The sequence below is a fragment of the Synchiropus splendidus genome, chromosome 13 (genome assembly GCF_027744825.2).
Source record: "Synchiropus splendidus isolate RoL2022-P1 chromosome 13, RoL_Sspl_1.0, whole genome shotgun sequence".
Lineage (NCBI taxonomy): Eukaryota > Metazoa > Chordata > Actinopteri > Syngnathiformes > Callionymidae > Synchiropus > Synchiropus splendidus.
The window spans coordinates 9,650,090-9,672,162 of NC_071346.1; the positions used below are offsets into that span (position 1 = coordinate 9,650,090).

The 22,073-nt window shown below is 45.3% G+C and overlaps 3 protein-coding genes and 2 non-coding genes across 13 annotated transcripts; 2 read left to right on the forward strand and 3 right to left on the reverse strand.

Annotated features, from left to right (window-relative positions):
• Nucleotides 1-207: 207 nt before the first annotated feature.
• On the reverse strand, nt 208-3,996 carry tmem275a (transmembrane protein 275a). The gene is made up of 2 exons (XM_053883587.1): nt 3,707-3,996; nt 208-2,714 (listed from the first exon to the last, which is right to left on the reverse strand). The coding sequence occupies exon 2, from the start codon at nt 2,671-2,673 to the stop codon at nt 2,083-2,085; it is 591 nt and encodes a 196-aa protein (XP_053739562.1). The 5' UTR covers nt 2,674-2,714; nt 3,707-3,996; the 3' UTR covers nt 208-2,082.
• Nucleotides 3,997-6,286: 2,290 nt separating this feature from the next.
• On the reverse strand, nt 6,287-10,962 carry kncn (kinocilin). The gene is made up of 7 exons (XM_053883736.1): nt 10,926-10,962; nt 9,776-9,861; nt 9,536-9,704; nt 8,078-8,146; nt 7,936-8,007; nt 6,445-6,532; nt 6,287-6,341 (listed from the first exon to the last, which is right to left on the reverse strand). The coding sequence occupies exons 3-7, from the start codon at nt 9,681-9,683 to the stop codon at nt 6,287-6,289; spliced, it is 432 nt and encodes a 143-aa protein (XP_053739711.1). The 5' UTR covers nt 9,684-9,704; nt 9,776-9,861; nt 10,926-10,962.
• A 13-nt stretch (nt 10,963-10,975) lies between these two features.
• Nucleotides 10,976-11,047, forward strand: trnaw-cca (transfer RNA tryptophan (anticodon CCA)). The gene has a single exon. It is a non-coding gene; the product is annotated as a tRNA-Trp (tRNA).
• Nucleotides 11,048-11,279: 232 nt separating this feature from the next.
• Nucleotides 11,280-11,351, reverse strand: trnap-agg (transfer RNA proline (anticodon AGG)). Its single transcript has one exon. It is a non-coding gene; the product is annotated as a tRNA-Pro (tRNA).
• Nucleotides 11,352-11,581: 230 nt separating this feature from the next.
• gigyf2 (GRB10 interacting GYF protein 2) lies at nt 11,582-21,939 on the forward strand. 9 transcript variants are annotated; one of them, XM_053883970.1, is made up of 29 exons: nt 11,582-11,956; nt 13,601-13,653; nt 13,793-13,952; nt 14,176-14,271; nt 14,357-14,465; nt 14,673-14,778; nt 14,891-14,931; nt 15,016-15,048; nt 15,135-15,311; nt 15,504-15,715; nt 15,809-15,956; nt 16,612-16,863; nt 16,932-17,101; nt 17,187-17,343; nt 17,431-17,597; nt 17,730-17,824; nt 17,915-18,043; nt 18,385-18,515; nt 18,605-18,705; nt 18,843-18,983; nt 19,062-19,220; nt 19,324-19,581; nt 19,652-19,774; nt 19,856-20,113; nt 20,183-20,385; nt 20,462-20,613; nt 20,677-20,864; nt 20,981-21,122; nt 21,185-21,939. In XM_053883970.1, exons 2-29 carry the CDS (start codon nt 13,616-13,618, stop codon nt 21,250-21,252), a joined length of 4,014 nt encoding a protein of 1,337 aa, XP_053739945.1. In that variant the 5' UTR covers nt 11,582-11,956; nt 13,601-13,615; the 3' UTR covers nt 21,253-21,939. The 9 variants fall into 9 exon arrangements, with proteins under 9 accessions (XP_053739945.1, XP_053739952.1, XP_053739951.1 ...); XM_053883977.1 differs by having other exon boundaries at nt 11,583-11,956; nt 15,522-15,715; XM_053883976.1 differs by having other exon boundaries at nt 11,583-11,956; nt 15,135-15,236.
• The last annotated feature ends 134 nt before the right edge of the window (nt 21,940-22,073 follow it).

Below are 22,073 nucleotides of genomic sequence, written 5' to 3' on the forward strand. Positions count from 1 at the left end.
TTTCACCTTTATTTCTTCGTTGTAAAAGAGACAAATTTATTTTATTTTTTTAAATCTATCTATCTACAGTATCTACAGTACTGTTTTTCATTTCTTTCATTTATTTACCTTTGAAAAGCATGTGCTTTCTTGTGGAACTCTCATGGAACACTCTCCCAATAAAAATAAAAATAAAAATAAAAATAAAACAAGAAAATCTTGCCGGAATTTCACCTTTATTTCTTCCTTGTAAAATAGACCAATTCAAATTTTCACCAAAATATTTTGCCATTTTTACATCAGTCCTGTGCTACAGAAACTAAAATACACAGTCAACACGACACTCGGCGACAGGATTTCCACAAGTGACGTCTCCACATGCAAACATAAACCTCAGCCCTGGTTCAGAGTGAGACAAGTGAACAGAAACGAGTGGAGTGATGGGCAGACAGGCTGAAGGCCCTGGCTTGTTTCTTCCGTTGCTTCTTCTGATGGCATGCGGTAAAACCACAAACAAAACTTCCTTTAAAAATTGTAAAATAGCCCTCATATGTTGAATCCTGATGTGTCAGTCTAAGGCAACGTTCACAGGAAATCACTCGGAATGTCTCTTTTGGCAAGTCCGTAGAAGCAGTTGGAGGACATCACACGACACTTCGCGAGGGGGGGATCCATTGGACGAGGGGTACAAAACATCTCACGACAACTGTGATTCACCTTAGAGCTTCACTCGTGACTGTACTATAAAGTTTTCAATGACGTCCTTCATTTAGCCCTCATCATAAAAAGCCAAATGATTACACATTAAAAACAGTCCCCTCAACTATCACCCTAGTTTTTTTTATTTTTTTTTATTAAACTAACAGCCCAGCCCTTGTGAGTGATTGGCATATGATCATTGAAATACCACAGATATGAAAATGCAGGCGTCAATATGCGCTTGACTCCTGCGTGAAAAGTGATCTATTTATTTGATGCAATAGAGATGTGCATGTTGTTTTGTCATGAATAATTCTCCAGTGCTTGAGTGTTGTCACTCTATATGCCAATGAAGTGAACAGTTCCCCTCATATGCATTAGCTGAATAAATAAATACATATCAAGTTACTTCAAGAACATAAAAACGTGTGTGTTTTTTGTGACATATACCCAGATATAACAAGAAATTCAAAGTCATTTTCAACACCTTGTGTAGATTTTGTAGACACGTCTTCAATTTATCGTGAAATACTGCTAAGATCTGATCGGTCTGAAGAAAGTCTGAGTCACAATGTTTACATCAGGGAGTTCAGAGTAATATTCCTTAACTGTTGTGTACTTCTCACCAACTTTTTTTTTATCATTACATTCTCAAAATGTATTTTCATGGCATACACATGAAAAAGCCCCACTGCAAACCTGAGAGTAGAATAGTGCATTTCCTATATTGATCATTTGCTTTGTTACGACAAATTTGGATCAAGAAAATAGATATTTGAATCAAAGTGTTTTTTGCAGGGTTGAGCCCACGCAGCACAAAAATCCATATCAGTGAGTACAGTGGTCAAAAAATGGGCCTAATAGGAGCAGGAATGTCATCATTCTAGTTTTTCCTGTCTGGTCATTGTCACTGTCCTCCATGTTTGATGTCATATTTGCAATAACTATGTCTATATTTTATTATTGCAGGCTACAGTCAAGTACTTTCCGCCTCCTCGGGGGGACAAATAACATATTTCTGTCTGCTTAAAATGACGTTGTGTGAAGAGAGACTCACCATGATGAAAGAGTGAGTCACTTACAGGATGAAAATAGCGCTGATATCAACTGCATCTTAGATGAGAGGATATTGCTGTGGGACCCCAGCAACCTTTAATATTTAATGCACCCCAAACAAGTTCAGCACTTGAGGACATTCACTATGGCACATGTCGCCGCCCTCGTCTTCAAGTCGTCCATCAGTGACCTTTCAGCGATCGCTGCCGCCCGACCTTGAGAGACTCTTGTTTAGGGAAGGACACAACAGAGAAGGGAGGCTGTGGTCCCCGTGGATGTGGATGCTGCATGCGTTTCATCAGAAGTGGACTGGTATATAGAAACACAAAGACTAAACACTCCTCAAATCTAAGTGACCACTTCCTCACGAGGCAGGTTGAGCCTCACCTCGCCGCCTGTGGAGGCCGAGTAGGTGCAAGAGGGACCGTTGGTCTCCATGGTGAAGAGCTTGCAGGTCCCCGGGAGGGTGAGATCAGGAGTCTCTTTCTCTGGGCTGGACACCCGCGAGGATCCAGGGGAGGACGTAGGGCTGAGCTGCACAGCCGTAGTGTCCTGCAGCGTGTGCTCGCTGGTCTCTATCTCGAACGCCGCCCCTCCTGCCAGCCCACCTTGGCCCATGAGACCCATTCCCCTGCCTCCCATCTTGGACCTCTGCGAGCTGTGAGGCGGAGGAAGCCGGCTGCAGACGCAACAAGCCCCGAAAAAGGAAAAGGCCACGAGGAGGAGGATGGGTCCGATGATGATCGGAGGGTTGGCAGAAGGCACCAGTGTGCTGAAGGCGAAGGCGCCCACCAGGGTGATGTTTAGTCCAGCCAGCATGATGCATAGACCACAGGCGCAGCACAGCGCTGGGGAGGGGAGCCCATGAGGACGGGAGCTTCTCTTCTTCTTCTGCTGCTCCTTCTTGGCAGCAGGAGCGTTTCTGTCTGTGATAACCATTTTTTATCACCTTTATTTAATCTAGAATCTTTAGCTTTGGCCTGGGAAAGACATGAGTGCAGTCAGTGGAAGTCAGAAATGCACAATCAGCTGCTGTTTCAAACCCCCCCCACCATGACCCCGGGGCCCTATGTGGCCCTGTGAGAGCCACAACAAACACAACGAAAAGTCTCTTTACTGCCTTTTTTTCTGTTATTACATATTAACAGGGCTAATATTTATTTTTCTTTAAACTTTCTACAGATTGCCATCGCCATTTGCCATCGCAATTCATTGTCTTTGTGCCTGGATGTTCTATTATCTTTCATCTTGTCTTCTGCTCATCATATGTTTGACATGCCACCTGAGATTGTTCCGCTCCCACCTCCCTGAAGGGGTGCAGCCAGACAACCTGTGGCTCCTGTCGCCTGGGCTTCCAGGCACCAATCTACCAAGATATGAATTAGATTTACACCAACAGATCTTGAGTGCTCTCACAGCCGTGACTCGTATAAGACGCACTGGCGATCTTCAAGTGGACATTTGTGCTCATGTACATTATGATCCGATGAAGCATCAACTGCTATTCATATAACATCAGCATCACCACCGATGAATAATCATGTCATAATGGAGAAAAATGTAATGGATAATGCATTTAACTGCATTTGTCTTCAATGTATCATATTTCACATATACATTTTCAAAATTATTTACCTTTTTTTTTTTCTTTAACCTCTATTCTGATTTTATTTTTAATATTTTCCCTATTAAAACAAAAAAAAACGCATTTTGCTTTTTAAGAGTGACACACAATTTTAAATGAGACAAACATGCATGTAAAAGGCTAGTTTTAGGTTTAATGTCGTCATTCAACACCGTGGAATGTAAAAATATGACAGCTGCTTCATCCACGCCATTGAAGGGACAATAAAATGTGCTGCATTTAAAGAGCGATATAAAATGGTGCTGTAGTGTCGTAAACGTATGCGGGAGAAATGTCTGAAATGTCTCCCCAGCATGCAACATCAACCCCAATTCACACCCATCTTACCCCTTATGTCGACGTGCCGGAGTGGTCCCATCCTTTATTTCGGCGAGGATCTTCCAGCAGACCTAAATCCCGACGCGCAGAAGGGACGCATGGAGAGGAGGGTTCGTCCTGGAGTCGCTCCTGAGGGCACAAGTCATGACAGCAGCTCAGTCAGAGGGGGAGACGACATGGACGGACGCAAGCGTGGATGCGCGACATGTCACGCGGATATGAGAGGAGACGGCGCGCGGAACATCTGGAGTCGGTGCGGAGTCACTAGGTTTAGTGTCCGCGTCCCTCTGGACGCTGCCTCCTCCTCCATTCTGTGTGTGCGTGAAGCCCGGTGGAGGCTTGGGAGGTGTCGAGTCATTCAGTTGAGGGGTGAAAAATATCTATTAGAAATATAAATTTAGTTTAATTGCAGTTTATTTCCTCCGGGAAAAATATGTTTTATTTTTTAAAGTAAAAAAAATCGTAGGAAATACTTAAAAAAACATTCTTTATTCTGTTTGCTAAATAAAATTTTAAAATATTCTCTCTTTCTAAAAAGTTCTCTCTTTCTGTAAGGCCAAAACAGCAAGCATATTTACGCCTTTTAAAAGTGTTTATTCATTAAACGATTATTCATTTAACTCCACAGGCAAAAGGGGGCGGAGCCTTTTCCAAATACTTGGGGTGAGGGGAAAGAAATTTCCCTTCTTTGTAAGTCTGCCTTCTTCATACAAGCAGGGAAAATTTGCATCTGGAAACAACACTTTTCTACGGAGCCCTGGAAGTGACATGCATGTGTTTTTTTTTTTTTTTGGGATGTGGCATGCATGACTTTATTTTATTTTTTTTTTGCCCGAGATAACAACTATCTCGAGATAATTTTTATCTCGTGATAATGCGTATCTTGAGATAACAGTTATCTCAAGATAATTTTTATCTCAAGATACAATCGTAAATGTCAGCGCATGCGTAGCTGCCTCTCTGGCAAAGCATTTTGTATACGTCCTCCTGGAACCACTATGTGTCCCATGGCTTCGTAACTGTTCGTCGACGTTGTCAGTCGCTGTCTGCAAGTCTGTGCGCTTTTAACACCCTGAAGGCACTTGGCCTTCTACTCAAAATAATACCACATGTGGCTAAGCTATACGTATTACGCGTCCCTGGAAGCGACATACATGACTTTATTTTTTGTATCCCAAGATAAAAATATTATCTCGAGATAATTTTTATCTCGGGTCATGTGGTATTATTTTGACTAGAAGCCACTTGGTCAGAGTGTTAAACGTACAGACAGCACGCACAGACTTTGCCGTCGGCAATATTCTGACTTGCAGACAGTGAATGACAACGTTGACGAACTGTTACGAAGCCATAGGAGACAAAGTGGCTCCAGGAAGTAATCGTTTTTTGAGATAACTGTTATCTCGGGCTAAAAAAAATAAAGTCGTGCATGTCACATCCAAAAAAAAGAAACACATGCATGTCACTTCCAGGGCTCCGTCCTTTTCAGACAATAAAATGATCAAAACTTCCGTGTGAACTTCCGTCAAAGGTGCGCCCACCATGGATTCCTCTAGACTAGCAGTGGAACTTGCTTCTCTGGAAGGGAGACAGGTTGCTGTTGTTGCTATTTTTGCGATTTTGATTGGCTAACGTGGGCTTCAGCTTCTAGTTATAATGCTACCTACAGTTTTGGAGTGTCCTGGCAGCAGACATACACAGGTTACACGCAATGTTTACTCTAAACGCATGTGTGCAGAGACATATTTTTGAAATCGGAGAAGGTGTAACGTCTGTTTCTGAAAATAGCTACGTCTCAACATAGTAGCAGACACAACATCAGTCGACCTTGGTGATGAAATGGTTGAGGAAATGGTCGTCTTCTTCTGAGCACGTCGGACCTGAAGCATCAGGTTCTTGGAGGGGCATTGCCGAGGCAGATGGGGAAGTCCAGCGCTGTCTGTTGAAACTGCTACACCGGATGGTTGAGCATGATGAAACCGTGGATGCACTCAGATGGCAGGTGAAGCCCTGCTGCCAACCAGCCAGCTTGTTGTCATCAGGGCCATGCAGGGTGATCGGTTTCCTGTTGGGGAGGCGCGCCACCACGCCGCAGCACTGTTCACCTCTCACAGCATGAAACACTTTTTTGTCAGAGCTCAGTGTTGATGCATCCCTGCCAGCCATCGTCCATGCAGCAGTCACTCCGCCGCTGCCGTCCTGAATATTAATGTGTGGCGCGTCCCTGCTGAGATGCAGGTCCCGTGTACATCTAATGGCTGTTTGTGCACACACATGCATGAGGCTTGTTAAACACCATGGCAAGCGAGGGAACTGGAGCCATCATCGCATAACAACAACAATCATTTTTAATCTGTGACTGAGAACATTGTGCGATGATGATGATGATGATGATGTTGATATGAGCTGCTTAAGAAGTGGCACCACTGGGTTTAATTTCCTTCAGTCCGTGCCAGGAAGTAGCGCCATCCTTCTTCTATAAGGATGATTAGACACCAGAGGTTATTTTAATCACCCAACGTTTATTAAACTCAAGCAAACGGGGCGACTTCAGCCTGAGCAAGAGAGAAGGGTTCTGACCAATAGCGCTCACATGGGGTCGTTTTTCCTCCGTGTTAAGACGTCGGGCATGTCTGCTGACGTCCTGCAATGAAGCAAAGGAGAAATCAGAGTGTCACTTTGAAATAAGTGGTTAGCATTATGTAAATAATGATCTGATCATATCCTTTATGAGAGCTGTGTGTTACCCTTCATCTGCATTGGGGTCACACATCGCAGTGCCATCTGCAAAGGTTCCCATTCGACTCTTGGAGCGTTCAAGGTTAAGCTGAGTTCCTGCATAGACCATTTACATCAGCAGCAAGCTTTAAACGGAAGAGGAACTCACAAATCGCATGCCTCCGCCATCAAATCTGTGGTACATCCTCGGCAAATCGGAAATAGTATGAACTTTCACGCCCAAAGGCCCATTTACACTCAACATTACATACTGTTCTGGATCTGTACAGAGCCATCTCTCCATGCTTTGAGTTCATTTTGTCTGTTTTCCACAAAGCTTATGAGTACAGGCCCTACACAATGCAGTTCCCCCAGAAACCGTGGGGGGCAGTGTTGCCATTATTGTCCGATATGTAGCTCTAATGGGACACGCAGAAGACATAACAATGGCGGAAACTCTGTGTCCTGCAGTCGTGATATATTTAATGGCCTCAGGGACTGTCACTGCCTGATATGCTCCACCGGAAATTCCAGTGATGGAACCAGAAATTGCGCATGTTTTACCAACTGGCGTTTACTGGTAAGCGCATGTGTACATGGTTATATCGCGCACAGGTGATGACGTTTTTTTACGTACTAAATTTTTTTTTTTTTTACTTAAAATTGTCTAGATTTAAAAATGGTATGTTTTTATCTGCTATTCTTTTTTTTTTTAAATCCAACAACATAAACAAACTCAAGCACCGCACCACAGTAGACATTAACCTCATTCAGGGGAAGAAGTGCTCACTCCTGCTACTGTCAAATCTATGTGAAACAAATGTAAGGAGAAACGTATCGGAGGTAATAAGCAATACATTGTGCAGGTCAAATATATTGGAGGAGCTGGAAATGTTTATTGATTCAATACTGCAGGATTTAAAAAAATAGAATATCAGATACTAACATACTATTTCTAAATCTAGATTGTGACAATGTGATGACGTCATTACACTAAAAACATGTTCGCTTACACAGTGAATACTGCGTATTTACGCATGTACGTAAAAACATATAATTCCCAGATTTTAAAGAAATAAATAAATATAGACTATTTTAACAGTTATTTTTTAAAAATCACAACTTTACGTGACATAACTAGTAAACGCAATTCGTAGAACTTGCGCATGCGTGTTACTAATATCTGGTTCCAGTCCCGGACCGCTTCAGGCAGTGACACAGACCACCGCCTCACAAGAGGTACACTATCAATACTTCTTCCTCAGCCGCCATCTTTGTTTTAGAGTTCGTCCTAACTTTTCACTCTGGGCTGCTCCCCCCGGTGGATATATTGGTGAACAGCAATACCGACCTAACTGTAAATACCGCATGGAAGCATGTGATCTGTGACACTTTGAAATAGACAGGTACAATTTAGTACATAAAGGGAGCATAAATGGGCCTTCAAACGCAGCATTTCTCAACATCAAAAAGCCGCAGTATCTCCTTGGAGGAGGTAAACATTTTTCTCAAAAACCAACCTTCCCTTTTAAGGGCGTCCACGGCTTGTTCCGGGGCAGGATTCACAGGAGCGGGGTGGACTCGAAAATTTCCTGCCGAAATGTTACAACATCGGTAAACGTTATAGAATGATACATTCAGGTGTGTTGGACAAAAAGGTACCGAAGGAGGGCAGGATGTGGTTTATGTTGAGCCACGCCTTGATGAAGGGGTAGATCGATATGAGCAGGCCTGAAAAGTGGGTCAAGAAAGTACAAGTGGATGATGCCATACATGCACTGCAACATACATCGTTTTTGAAATGTTATTATAATATAGCTTATAATTCCTTCAAAATAATACCCCGAATCACACAGCATTCGAAGCACATTCATGGATCACTATATTTTTTAAAGACTATCAATGTTATGTCTCTGGTACCAGCTCAATCATCAGTGTGGCTCTGATGCATGTTTGTGTTTGTCATGTGGTGAAACCGCTGAAGGAGCGAAACATTCTGCGGAGAACACTCTGTCCATGCTCATTAGTCAGACAACATGTTGCGAGAGGCATCATATGTGCCCCAAACACGTACTTAGCCATGTCACAGACATCATCTTGTTAATCCACCATGGACTTTGATCACACAAACGGGGAGAGAAAAACCAAGAAAGCAAATCTCCTCAGGCAACAACAAAAAAAACAGTCTTTATAATGACTGATATAGATGATCCTTTAGAATGAATGAGTATTTCTGAGCGTCTCCGTGATCCCGGCTGTGATATCTGAGGACTCCAGTTACACCCTTGGATCAAATGATCACATGGTGCCTCTGTCCAACAACTAGTGAGCCACATGTCTTTGTATCAGTAACACATCAGTAACTCTTGAAGCTTTATGTTTGGAGCTTTGTGCTCCTGCTTTGAACATGTCAGATCAAGGATTTTTTAAGCCTCGTTATTTATGTTTTTTAACAATCTATTTATGACTAGTCCGCCTCAACTTTGGAGCAGTTAGTGAGGACCCTCTCACCCTCATTGCCTCTGAAGACTGTGAGGCAATGAAATTCAAAAGGCACTCAAGAAGGCATCCCTCCACCCAGCCACTAACGTCCACCCACCATATTTGTTTTAAAGGAAACAACAATATTATTGCCCTACATGAACTACATCAATTTGTAATGCGCTCAAGCAGACTGCAGGTGGCAGTAGTCTCACAGAGCTCCTGAAATCTTGAACTGGAGCAACCAATCTCCTGTCTTCAGCTAGTTCTGTTAGCATAAACATCAGGGTTCCCCCATTGCTATAGTAGCATAGGATCCCAGTTTTGTAGCTCCACCCACTGTCTATCGAGCAGGATTCCACTTTTTAAAACAACTCCCCACCGAAACTCCAATACATTGCCGCCACCATTCAGCCGCTAGGAGACGCCCCTACACAGAGGCAAAATACTGGGGAGACCCATGCACATACCCATGCCACTTGTGTGTTTCTGAAGCATGGTAGGATTCAATAGAAATCTAAAGCAGGTCCGTAAATGAACCTGAGAAAACTCCAGCCATATTGAAATGGGTTGGTCCGTTTTGGAGTAGTTCTGCGCCTTAACAAGGTAATAACAAAGATGTACTGTGCAGATACTCACCGAGGCCACCTGCTCCGAGGAAGATACCACCCACAGCATCAGCATCGCACTCCCTGGACACCCCAATAATGATGCAGCCCGCCACAATGCTGAGCAAGGCGGAGCCCACCCGCAGCCCATGGTACTCCCCCACACTGACCGGGTTCATTCAGCAGGCGGAGGCCCCCCACTGCATGCACAGGACAGTCCGGCCTCGGTGAGCATGTGCACTCACCTCATCCCTCCCATCCTCCAACTCACTTTACTAGGAGGAACTTTCCCCACCTCAGAAAGCCGCCTTCCTCTTCACAAGTCTCATACATCTTTAAAGACGCCACTCCGGTTTCCTTTGCCAAAGAAAATTAGAAAGCTTGCGACTCCAATGACACTGACAAATCTGATCACAGCCCTTTCACTGGCAGAGCAAGGAGACGATATCACGTATCCGGCAAATGCCAAGGGCGTCAGTTCTTTTGCAATAACACTAAAGATCAACAGGGAGCCATAATGAGGATGTGTTACATAGTTTTATGATACATTTGTGTGCGCGCTTGTAGAGGAATATTTAATGAAAGGTTGAGCAAATTCTCTGGTGAAGGCCCGAGGCCATCCACAAAGGCCTGTAGTTGCCATAGGGATGGTATATCCATGGCAACAGAGGGGGAAAGAGGGATGAAAGGATTACGACTAAGTAGGGTAACAAAATATGAAGTTGTTGAGCAGGAAAATTCAGGACAAATATATAGTTTTGAACAGGTCTTCAAAATGCCGCTATACAGTATGGGGACGAGTGGATCAGAAACAAAATGAAAACGCAGCTCGGACGAAGAAGTGATGGCGTATCGAGACGAGGAAGACAACCTGTGAGGTGGTAAATAAGGAGGTGAAGAGGACTGGGGGGGGGGTGAATCTTGGTGGGACTTGTGGCAATCTTTTGAAGACTTGCAGAATGAGACATTCTTGCTCTCATGAGCAGCTCGGTGCAGGGGAGTTCCAGAACTCTACTGCCGCCTGCTGCCACATTGAGCTCATTGCTATTAACTATATTATTTCTGATCAAATAAAAACACTCATCTTGTGTCATATTTTATACATCTAGCCACACTTCTTTGCAATATCACAAAATAAATCATAACAATACGCAAATATCTGCGTGTTTTTAACCCATTCAAAATGGGTTTTTTTTATCTTCTTGACCTTTTCAAATTCAGCGAAAATCCAGTGTGTCTCATTTGAAAACCCCTCCGTGTGAATTACTGTTTTATTACCGAGAATTCCCCCTTTAATTTAGAACCAAGAAAATCGTTCCGTTTTCCTCCCCGCTTATTTGAGTGAGTTGCTTCGGTTGTGTCTAGTGGGGAAATTTGTAGCTGTTGTAATGTATTTTCGTGCGTAGAAAGCTCAGACCCACAGAACACGAGCAGCTCTCTTAAGCTGGAGATAAGTCCTGTTGCGCCATCAGACCTCGTGGCGCAACGGTAGCGCGTCTGACTCCAGATCAGAAGGTTGCGTGTTCAAATCACGTCGGGGTCATTGTTTTATTTTATTTTTTATAATCGACCCTCCTGACGTTTGCTGTTCGACTTTGCTCACATAAGAATCACATTAAGCCCAGAGGTTGAAAGGCGGCTTTTTTGCGTCATCTATCGTGGTGAAATGAAAAGGCTTGTTGCTTCACCGTGTAATCATTGTCGAGGATCCTGTCGCGACAGCAGGAAGCAGAGCGGCAAATAGGGATAAGAAAACGTGGGTATCAGAAAAATGTGGGCTCGTCCGGGATTTGAACCCGGGACCTCTCGCACCCTAAGCGAGAATCATACCCCTAGACCAACGAGCCGCTTGGACGCACTAAGCGCAGGCTGCAAGTCACAAATTATTTAAGACGTTAACCGAATATGTCTTTTCTCTTAAATGCCAATTTCAGAGCTTTATGAAAGCTTGAATGAGCCTCACAGACGGATTTTGCGCGATGTTGACCCACCCAACACTACAATTAAAAATGTAGCCAAGTACCTAAAAATAATTTTCACAGACCTCACTCTTAAATTTAGTGAGAACGGTGTGGCAGATCTTAAATTATTGTCAGTTTCTTGCTATTATTATTGTCTTCGCCAAAATTCCATCATTGTTCCATATATTTAGAACTTTTTCTGTTACTTTAAAGCGAACATTATTTCGAGAATAGACGTGCCGTATATCCTAATCGGTGCAATGACATGTGTTAACGACTAGATGATAAATACTTACTTGATGTATTGTATATTTGGTAGCCACTAATAAAGCACGTTTCCTCGAATTTGTGACCAGTCAGCAAATCTGTCCAGGCCATACGGGTTTTACGTGTAGTCATGTGACCAGCTCACAGCCATCTTGTGGAAATCGAAGAGAGAGAGGGAGCCCAGCGAGAGACATCCAAACCTTGTGCTGTCACATCGAGTTGAGGTAAGACAGCCAAAGTTTGTGTGCCGCCACCAAAACATCCCACGTTTGACTTGAAGGCGATGTCATAGTTGCCTTGGGAAAAGCTTGACAGTTTGGGGCTTGAATTGAGCTTCCTTTTCGACTCGGCCTCGCATCCCCGATCTGTGGTGGCGCGGTGTGCCGGGTGAGGCTCGCGGATTCCGGGACGCTCTGACGAGGAAATAGTCGTGTGGCTCTGAGCTACACGGGAGGCCGCATGTAGCCCCCCCATTAGCATTCGAGTCAGTGGATTGCCATCTGTAAAAGTGGTGGACGACAAAGCGCAGCATTTGAACATGGAATCTTAAGACGTGCATGATCAGATTTTGGAAGAATTTCAACATTTACTCACGTTCGATAAGAGCTTACAGGCTAAGTGGCGAGCTAACCTGCTAACACGACTTCAGAATCACATCATAAGCGGTGAACGTCTGAGCTATGGTGGACCTTTAACTCCGTCCACAATAAATCAAAATGAATTGTTGCACCGATGTTATGGAAATTCCATGTCACACCTTGAAGCTGTGTTTTATTCATGTGCTAGCTGTGAGTTAGCAGTTAACTGTTGATAACTTACTATCAACATGTACAGTTAACGCTACCATTGGAGCTATAAGCTGTGTTTAGTAACTGCAAATGTAAAATTGTTTTGCGTATTCGTCTTACATTAGCCTAATGTATAGGTGTTTCGCTTGAGTTTTACTGACCGCTGTGATACATTCGAACATAATATGATTGGTATTTTGAGCCGAAACTATCGTCAGAACCCATGAGCCGATATTTACACGTCAAACGATGCCTTTTGTGAACCACACACAGCCAGTTTTCGACACGTTTTAAGATGTGTGACTCTTAAAATGTTTCGTTGCAGGTTTTTGCTAAAGTACGTGCTTACACGTGGCGTAACGACACGACTTCCATATGGCCACTGCTATTGTAGTCTACTATCGCCGCATGCGGACTGTATTGACATGCTGTTGCGACATCACTGTTTTTCACGCCACCTCGTTGCCTGGCTTTATATGCTGATATGGCAATTGTGTCTGCCAGTTGTTGTGATTTTTGAAACTTAAGCAACCCCCCCCCTTGTCAGCTACAGGTGTTAAGACTCTCCTCACGGGCTGGGTCCCGACCCAAAATAGCTTATGCGGGATGAAATTGTACACTGGCTAAGTGCCTGTGGGCTGGGCTGGATCTCAAGAAAGACGGAAGAATAACCAAGATACCATTTGTTTTTCTCGCTGGTGACAGGTTGTATTAGTCCAGCATGGATGGCATTAAAATATGCTCACAGCAAAGCATTGTTATGGTTGTTAGATCTCAACAATAGATTATGTAAAAAAAAATGTTTTGCACCGCAAAAGGAAATCAAACCAACATTGATTTCTTTGTTGTTAAATTCTGTGGAATGTGGGTGTGAAAGACTACATTTTAGGCAACTCCTTGTTTCCTTAAATGTTCCTCATCATCATAAAGGCAACCAAGCTGCACGATTTAGTTCAAATCTTTTTCGCATTAGGTTTCATTCCTCATTAAAAGGCCGAACAACAACTTCAAGTAAACAATACAATATGAAGATAAACGTGAATTATATTCCCGAAACTTGACTTCTGCTGTTCTTCACAGAACTTCAAGGAAAAAATGGCAGAAACCCAGACACTTAACTTTGGACCAGAATGGTAAGTCTTCAAGCTAATGGTGGAGTTGAGTACCAGATATTGGTTTGCCTTGAAGGGCTTTGCTTTGTTTCTCCAGGCTTGTACGGACATGTCACTTCCTTTATGGTGCCACTGCTTACTTTCCTCCTCTTCTCTGTAGGCTGCGTGCTCTGTCTGGAGGGGGTGTTGGTAGTGGTGGGGGTAGTGGCAACAATATCGTTGCCTCACCACCTCTCTCACCTGCTTTGCCAAAGTATAAACTTGCAGACTATCGCTATGGGAGAGAAGAAATGCTAGCACTTTATGTAAAGGACAACAAGGTGAGTGCATTTCTGTTTCCATAATGTGAGCTTGTTGAGACATGTCATGTAGTGCTATCAGAGTTTAAACTATAAGAAACTTATCAGATGGGTATAATCCAAAACATATGCAAATGTTGATCATTGAGTTGACCATACTAAGCTTTAATGTCTCTTCTTTGACTCTTGTTAAAAGGATTTATTCGCTTTATTAAAGTACCGTATGCTTCTTCTCCTCTGCTAGATTCCTATTGACTTGCATGATAAGGAATTCTTGCCCATATTGCAAGAGGAGCCCCTGCCACCTCTGGCACTTGTTTCATTTACAGAGGAAGAACAGGTATTTTTGTCCCTCCTGAATTGGATCTCTTTCATATCAATATCAGACAAACGCTGGGAACAAACTTTCTCTGTTATCTTTGCAGAGAAATTTTTCCATGTCTGTAAACAGTGCAGCTGTTCTTCGGCTGTCAGGGCGCGGAGGTGGTCCAATAGTTGGAGCACCAAGGGGCCGAAGTACCTCAAGGGGTAGAGGTAAGAGTTTGTTTTGATACTAATAGTTATGTGGCAAATGTTTAAGAACATTCTGTTTACCGGTTAACAACATGAAATGTGCCAGTCTTTGTCTAGTGGTAGGTTTTTATATTGTTTTAACCCAATGTTAAATATTTAAAGATATCAAAGATCAAGTTTCTGCATTTGCTCTCACTTATTTTCAATGATATCCCTCAATCGTTGCAGGGCGGGGAAGAGGAGATGGAGGGTTTTACCAAAGAAGTTTTGATGATGTGGAAGGTTTTGGACGTGGAGCTAGGGAGATGCATCGTTCTCAAAGCTGGGAAGAAAGGTCCGGAAGCATTAGCTCTTTGTCACAAACATCTGAACTGTCGAACCATAGGAAAGTTTAATCGAAAGTGAGTTGTTTATGCTTTTGAGACATTGCTTCTTTTGTTCTTCAGGGGTGATAGAAGGTTTGAAAAGCCAGGCCGGAAAGACTCAGGTCTGTATTGAATTTATTGTGTCCACATTCACTGGACTTCAATGGCAGAAAAAATGATATGCTTGTTGGACACATGTTTTTCAGATGCTGCCCAAGGACATTTTCAGATGAATCATGGTGAGTTTTTTATTCCTTCGGTTTCACTTATGGCCTAACAAAACCTAACAAAAAAAGTGGTTATAAAGAAACTATTGCTCTCACAGTTCGAGGCAATTATGAAGATGGAGGGACTGGACTGCCACGGAAACACGATTTCACACGATCGGAGAGCGAGAACTGGCGTATGTCACGTGACGATCAGAATGGTGAGGATGATGAGGGGGGCTGGCGCCTGGCAGGTTCTCGACGGGACAGTGACCGGTGGTGCCCCCCGAGCCCAGGTGGGCATAGTCCTGACGCGCATCACCAGTCCATCATCGCTGAGTGCATAGCTGCTGTGCCAGTTCTGTTGTGGTTTTGTGTATTTAAAGCCTAGAATAGTGGAAGGCTGTAGAACAATTCATGAGCAACTGAGTGTGCGTTTCTAGCCGCCTGCTCAGTGTGTATGTTTGTTATTGTACTGTATTCACTAGATGGTCCTCGGTCAGCAGGGTGGCGGGAACACCCAGACCAGCGTCGCCGGTTTCCTTTCGATGCAAGAGAAGATGAACGTGGCTACAGGAGGCCACGCTCTGGTAGTGGCAGTCTAGAAGATGAAAGGGACAGTCTCCCCGAATGGTGTCTGGAGGACACAGACGAGGAGGCAGGGACCTTTGACTCCTCGGGAGCCTTCCTCTCCCTAAAGGTAAAGGATTTCTTCCTATTGGTCAGTGAAGACTGCTGGTTATCAGATTTTTTTTTTTACGAGTAGTGCGACTTGTTTCTGTGTGGTTTTTAGAAAGCCTCAAAAGAGCCCATTCTTGAAGAAGCAGAGCTTGAGTTTAAGCCCTTGGAGGAGTGTGACGAGGGCCTGGAGGAGGAAGACACTCAGCCTAAGCAGACCAAAGACTCAGAAACAAATGCTAAGCGGGAGTGTGAGAGGAAAGGTCAGCCTGCTTTCACATCTCAAATTCAGTTTTCATTCATGTGTTTTCAGCTGCATCATACGACAAGGAAACCATTGGTATTTAGATGATGTTTATTCAAATAACATGTAGCACTGTTTCTTAGTTTTTGTGTGAGTAGAAGCTCCCTTTCAGTCTCAGAGATTCAATGCACAGTACAAGTGTTGCCTCAAAAACTGAAACAGATTAAAGAGATTATTTCGTTTGTTTTAAAAATAAATCTCACTTTGAATTAAAAACAAACAGTTCACCCTGAACAGCTGGAGCATCAGTGTTGGTGTTGGTGTTGTGATGGTATCAAACGTTTGCTTCCAGTGAAATCTGATCTGAATGTGCTCAGCATTTTTAATGCCTAACAAAACATCACTTCCCTCCCCGTCTGTGATCAGTGGTTGTGTTCATAGACAAAACGGATCCCTTCATTTTCACTGATGGTCTGTTGTTGTCAGGGCAGTGTTGCTGAGTAAGGTCGATCGTTTTACACTGGAAAACAAGCAAGGTTAAGTGTATTTAAGTTGATGAAGATTCATTTTATTTTAATTTTAGTGCACTATATTCATTCACACCTCCAGTTATGAAGTGAAATGAAGTCTTCATGTTTTAATTGTATTTATTACTTTTCATTTTTCATTTTCAGAGACAGCCAGAGTGTCAGAGGAAGTGTCACCTCCCGCCCAACAAGCTTCTCCTCCAACTTCCGAGCCCCAGATTCTCCCTCAGTCTCTTTTACCCAGCCAACCTCGAAGAACACCAGAGTCTGAGAAGCCTGCTGAAAGGCAGCCCCCGCTGGAGCTCCCGCCCGAACACTGCAAAGCCTCCATGCACAGCCCTATGACTAACAGCATGTTGAACTCCTCACCCATGACGCACATGTCCACTCCCCTTACAGGTGAGGAAAGTCGATTGTGTGTGAGTGTCAAATGTGACTAAATGTGGTTCTTCATTTCTTGCTGCCAGTGTCGGCTCCTTCGCCGACCATCCACCAACCTCAACACAAGCCCATCGAGGCACCTTTGCCAATGAAAAACCATCAGCCCTTCTCCTCAAGTCTACTGGCCCATATAGGCAGACCCACAGCTGTTCTGCACGACGCAGATGAGGATGAGGGACTTAAACATTTTGAGCAGGTCAATCTCCTTTTCTGCCTTTCTACTTCTGTCCTTTATGACCTCTTTGAAAGGGTTTTTGCTAATGGGTGGTTGTTTTCTTCAGGAGGCAGAAAAGATGGTGGCGTACCTGCAGGACACAGGGGTGGATGATGACAGGCTTGCAGCCAAGACTTCAGAGAAGCTCAAACCTGCTGGTCTCCCTCTCACACACGAGGCTGCTCTCAAGTGGTTCTACAAAGACCCACAAGGAGAGATACAGGGTGAGGCTTGGCTTTCGTTCGGCGATCTCATATGTTTTTGTGTCACCGTCCCAGTTTCAGTCTTTATCCTCTGCCCTGTGCCCTCAGGCCCCTTCAGTAACCATGAGATGGCTGAATGGTTCCAGGCTGGGTACTTCACTATGTCGTTGCTTGTCAAAAGAGGGTGTGATGAAGTTTTTCAACCCTTGGGAGACATTATGAAAATATGGGGCCGCGTACCGTTCTCTCCTGGCCCTGCACCCCCACCTCTGCAGGTACCTCTATTGATGACTTTTTGTTTTTGCAAATCGCCACTAGGGGGCGCGACGGGATCTCTCTTCAAATTTGTCTGGATATTGAATGAACAGAATTCCTTTTTTTTCCCCCACATTTTCTTCCCTCTGCAGGGCGACGGTGACCAGGAGCGATTGAAAAGACAGCAGGAGCTCACAGCGCTCAACCTTTACCAGTTACAGCAGCTACAATATCAATACCTCCTCAGGTGAGAGAGTTTTATTAAGCTGAAAGTACCATTTAAGCGTGAACCGTCATGTGATCTTTTCAACTTTCATGTCCCGTCTTTGCGGCGCAGGCAGCAGTATGCTCAGGCTTTAGCCCAGCAGAAGGCTGCAGCTCTCAACTCGGCTCCTCTTCAACAGCAGCAGCAACATCAACAGCAGATCAACCTGCTTCTACAGCAATACCAGACTCTCAAGATGAGGTTTGGAGATTTGCACTTTGTTTCAGTGGCTTTCTTGAGCTCTTCTCTTGCTTTGACTCAGTTATCTTCGATGCAAGCATGTCACAGATGGTGCAGTGACCTAAACTGATAAGAGAAAAAAAAAACATTTTCAATAGCCTTTTTTCTGGTTAAATCAATGCTTTAATGCTTATATGCTGTTGAGGTTCTATCATGATTTATGCTCAACCTTCAACACAATCACATGTTATAAATCCGACATACTGTTATTTAAAGTTAGAGGTGCAATGTGCTGGGTTATATTGTCTTTTGTATTGTTACAAATCAACCAGTAAACAATGTCAAATGAATCCCCCCCCCAGAGCCTCCGAGAGCCTTCTACCTCCAGTGACACGTTCTCTGACTGTACCCGACTCCGGTTCTGTGTGGGAAATGCAGAACCCTTCCTCTCAGGCTTCTGTTCAGGCAAACATCCAGCAAGCTGCTCCAAGCAGTATGTTTACAGTTCTTATCAAGGAAATACGACCCATGCAGGGAGATTTTTCTCACTTGACTCATCCGCATCTGTCTGTCTGCCTGTAGCATGGGACGGCAGCAGTGTTTGGGATTTGCCCATCGACTCCATGGCACAGGCCCCAACCATCGAACAGATGCAGCAGTTTGAGAAAACAAAGTCTGCAAAGGTAAAAAAAAAACAGAGTTAATAAAAGGGAAGGACGTCATCTTGTGTAGTGTACTGTCATGCTCGGTGTGACGGTTATTTATAGTCGGTCGGAATTGCGTTGTTGTCTGAAATAAAGCTGCCTATTAATATCCTCAGTTGGAGCTGGAGAGGCGTGAAGCAGAGATGAGAGCCAAAAGGGAGGAAGAGGAAAGGAAGCGATTGGAGGAGGCTCTGAGGGCTCGGCAAGAGGAGGAACGAAAGCGCTTGGAAGAGGAAGAGTTGGCACGAAAGAAACAGGTCAGGAGGGGGTCAAATGCGTTTGTACTCCTGATGGAATCGGCGGCGAAGCTTGATCCCACTGCCTCAAACCTGTAGGAGGAAGCTCTGCGAAGACAGAGAGAGCAGGAGGAGGCACAACGGCGGCAAAAAGAAGAAGAGGAGAGGCTGGCACAAGAGGAAGCGCTCCGAAGAATAGAAGAGCAGCGGAGAGAAGAGGAGGAGAGGAGGAAACGGGAGGAGCTCCTCCGCAAACAGGTAAAGCCTTTCACAGGCAGCGGCCAGCATAAACAAGTTGTTGCAGTACTCTTTGAAGTTGCAGAATTGTAGAACGTGTTGTGGTGTCTTCTGTCCTCAGCAGGAAGAGGAGCGCAGAAAGCAGGAGGAACTGGAAGCATTAAGGAGGCGAGAGGAGGAGAAAAGAGCGGAGGAAGAGGCAGCAGCCGCAGCCGCAGCGGCGGCGGCAGCTCTGGCACTGCAGCAGCAGGAGGAGCAGAAGCGGAGGGAGCAGGAGGCCCAGCGGCAGCAGGAGCTGCAGAGGCAGCGGCAGCAGCAGCAGGAGGCGCTGCGGAGGCTGCAGCAGCAACAGCAGCAGCAACAGCAGCTGGCGCAGATGAAGGTTCGGAGGCTCTTCCTCGGTTTGAAAGTTTGTCCCTCTCTTAAGTTAAAGCGCTCGCTTCTCTCCTCAGCTACCGTCGTCGTCCAAATGGGGGCAGCAGACGGCAAATAATATGAACCAAACTCAGAACGCTCTGTCTCTGGCTGAGATCCAGAAGCTGGAAGAGGAGCGGGAAAGGCAAGCGAGGGAAGAGGTGAGGTCCCCATAGAGTTGGGAAGGATGTTGCTGCTCTCTTTTGAGTTGCTGCTGACCTTGGCTGCTGTGTGCTCGGCAGCAACGGCGTCAGCAGCAGGAGCTGATGAAGCTGCAGCAGCAACAAGCTCTCCAGCAGACTCAGCAGCAGCAGGCCAAGTTGTCCGGCTGGGGCCCGGTGGTCAAGCAGTCCGGAGCCACCAAGTCTCTGTTGGAGATCCAGAGGGAGGAGGCGCAGCAGATGAAGCAGAGGAAGGAGCCGCCGTCGCCGCAGCAACAGCTGCAGCAGCAGCAGCACCACCCCATAGTCACCCAGCAGAGCCGCACCCAGAGCCGAGGCGTGAGTGACGAAAGCTGATGCGCCTCCTCAACAGCCTTTAAACGTCTGGTCTTTTTCCTGTCCTTCCAGACGAGTTTTTGCAGCTCCGTTTGGGGCTCAGTGAATCCCAGCAGCTGCTCTACCTGGGGCACCGACTCAAGTAGCATCTGGGGCGACACCCACAACTCAAACCTGGGCTTCTGGGACGAAGCTGTGAAGGAGGCAGCTCAGCCTCCACCCCAGACCAAGAAAGGAAACACTCAGAAGAACAACAAGGGCAACGCCAACCTCAGGTACCGACGCCGCCCGTGGTTCTGTGCCGGAGCCGTGGTGAGCTCGCTCAACCTTCTGTGTTTGGTTTACGTAAAGCAACTCCGTGGGCGGCCGAGCCAACAAGAAGGTGGAGGAGGAGGAGAAGCTGCTCAAGTTGTTTCAGGGCGTCAATAAGAGTCAGCAGGACACCTTCATGCAGTGGTGCGAGCAGACGCTGCACACCCTCAACACGGCCAACAATCTGGACGGTACGTTTCAAGTTGCCAGTCTGTCTGACCCCGCCGGCAAGTCACGCTCCTCTCTCCCACCAGTTCCCACCTTCGCATCCTTCCTGAAAGAAGTGGACTCGACGTACGAGGTGCACGACTACGTCAGGGCCTATCTGGGAGACACTCCGGAGGCCAAAGACTTTGCCAAACAGTTTGTGGAGCGTCGTGCCAAACAGAACGCCAACCAACAGAAGGTTCCCCAGAACCAGCAGCAGGCCCATAAACAACAGGTGTGTGTCTCTCTTCAGCTAGATTTTTCACTCCCAACTGTGCACAGGAAGTTGTGTTGGTCCACTTCAGGTTAGTCTTGTCTGTCGCTGAAATGTATTTCCTGTGCGCCACCCAGGACTCAGTGTGGGGTGGGACGGGATCTTCATCGCTCTATCAGTCGAACCACACCAGTGGTCAGCAGCAGCGCTTCGAGACTGTCACCTCAGGGAAGAAGAAGAAGAAGCAGAAGATGGTCCGAGCAGACCCCAGTCTTCTAGGTAGGAGGACGGAAACGGATCAAAATGATTTAAATTCAGGTTTTAACCCCTTTTATTTGCAGGTTTTTCGGTGAATGCTTCGTCCGAGAGACTGAATATGGGAGAAATAGAGACTCTTGAGGACTTCTAAGGGACTGCAGCTGAGCGAATCTCAACCCATTGTATCTGAATTGAACCACAGCTGAAGAACCCAAAAACCTGCCTGGCCCTTCACCACCCCCAAAACTTTTTTTTTTTTTTTTTTTTTTTGAACTCGACCCCCATCCTCCTGCGCATCAAGGAATCATGCGGTCGCCTCTCTGTGACTTCACATTATGAACAAACTCCGGCAGAGTGTTGGCCCTCGCCGCGTTGGGTCGTGGAGACCGAGCAGGATGGGATGGCTGGGCCAGAAACCTCGGACCATCTGAATCAGGATTATCTCTGACCAAACTCCAATCTGGACTTCAATCAGGACTGTTTTGTAGGATCGTGGGGGAATCGAAGGAGATTCCGTCAAGTTGTTTTTGTTTTTATTTATTCAAAGTTCCTTCTTATCTCCACCTCTCCCTCCCTCCTCCGCCTCCCCCTGTGTCCAGCTGGGTGTTCATGGATAACGCTGGTGACGTAGAACCCAAGGATTCGTGGCCACTGATGTCCTGTTTTAAGGACATGTTCAAAAGTTCCAAGTAGTTATCTATTGTAAAATACTAGGCTGTTTAAAGAATAAACTTTCAATTCCACATCTGTATTATAATATATATGAATATGACCTGCTGGAGTCGTACTTTTTTATTGATATTGAAATAAAACAGTCTGACGGCTGTTGACGCCTGTGTCCAGTGCTCGCCCTCATTTGGTAAAGATCACAGGAAAGAGCTGCGTGTAGATGAACTGGAAAGCTCAGGTTTTCACTTTGTTGGATTGGCTTTTGAGGAGTCCTGCTCCCTATTCTCTGGTCGATTTGTCACT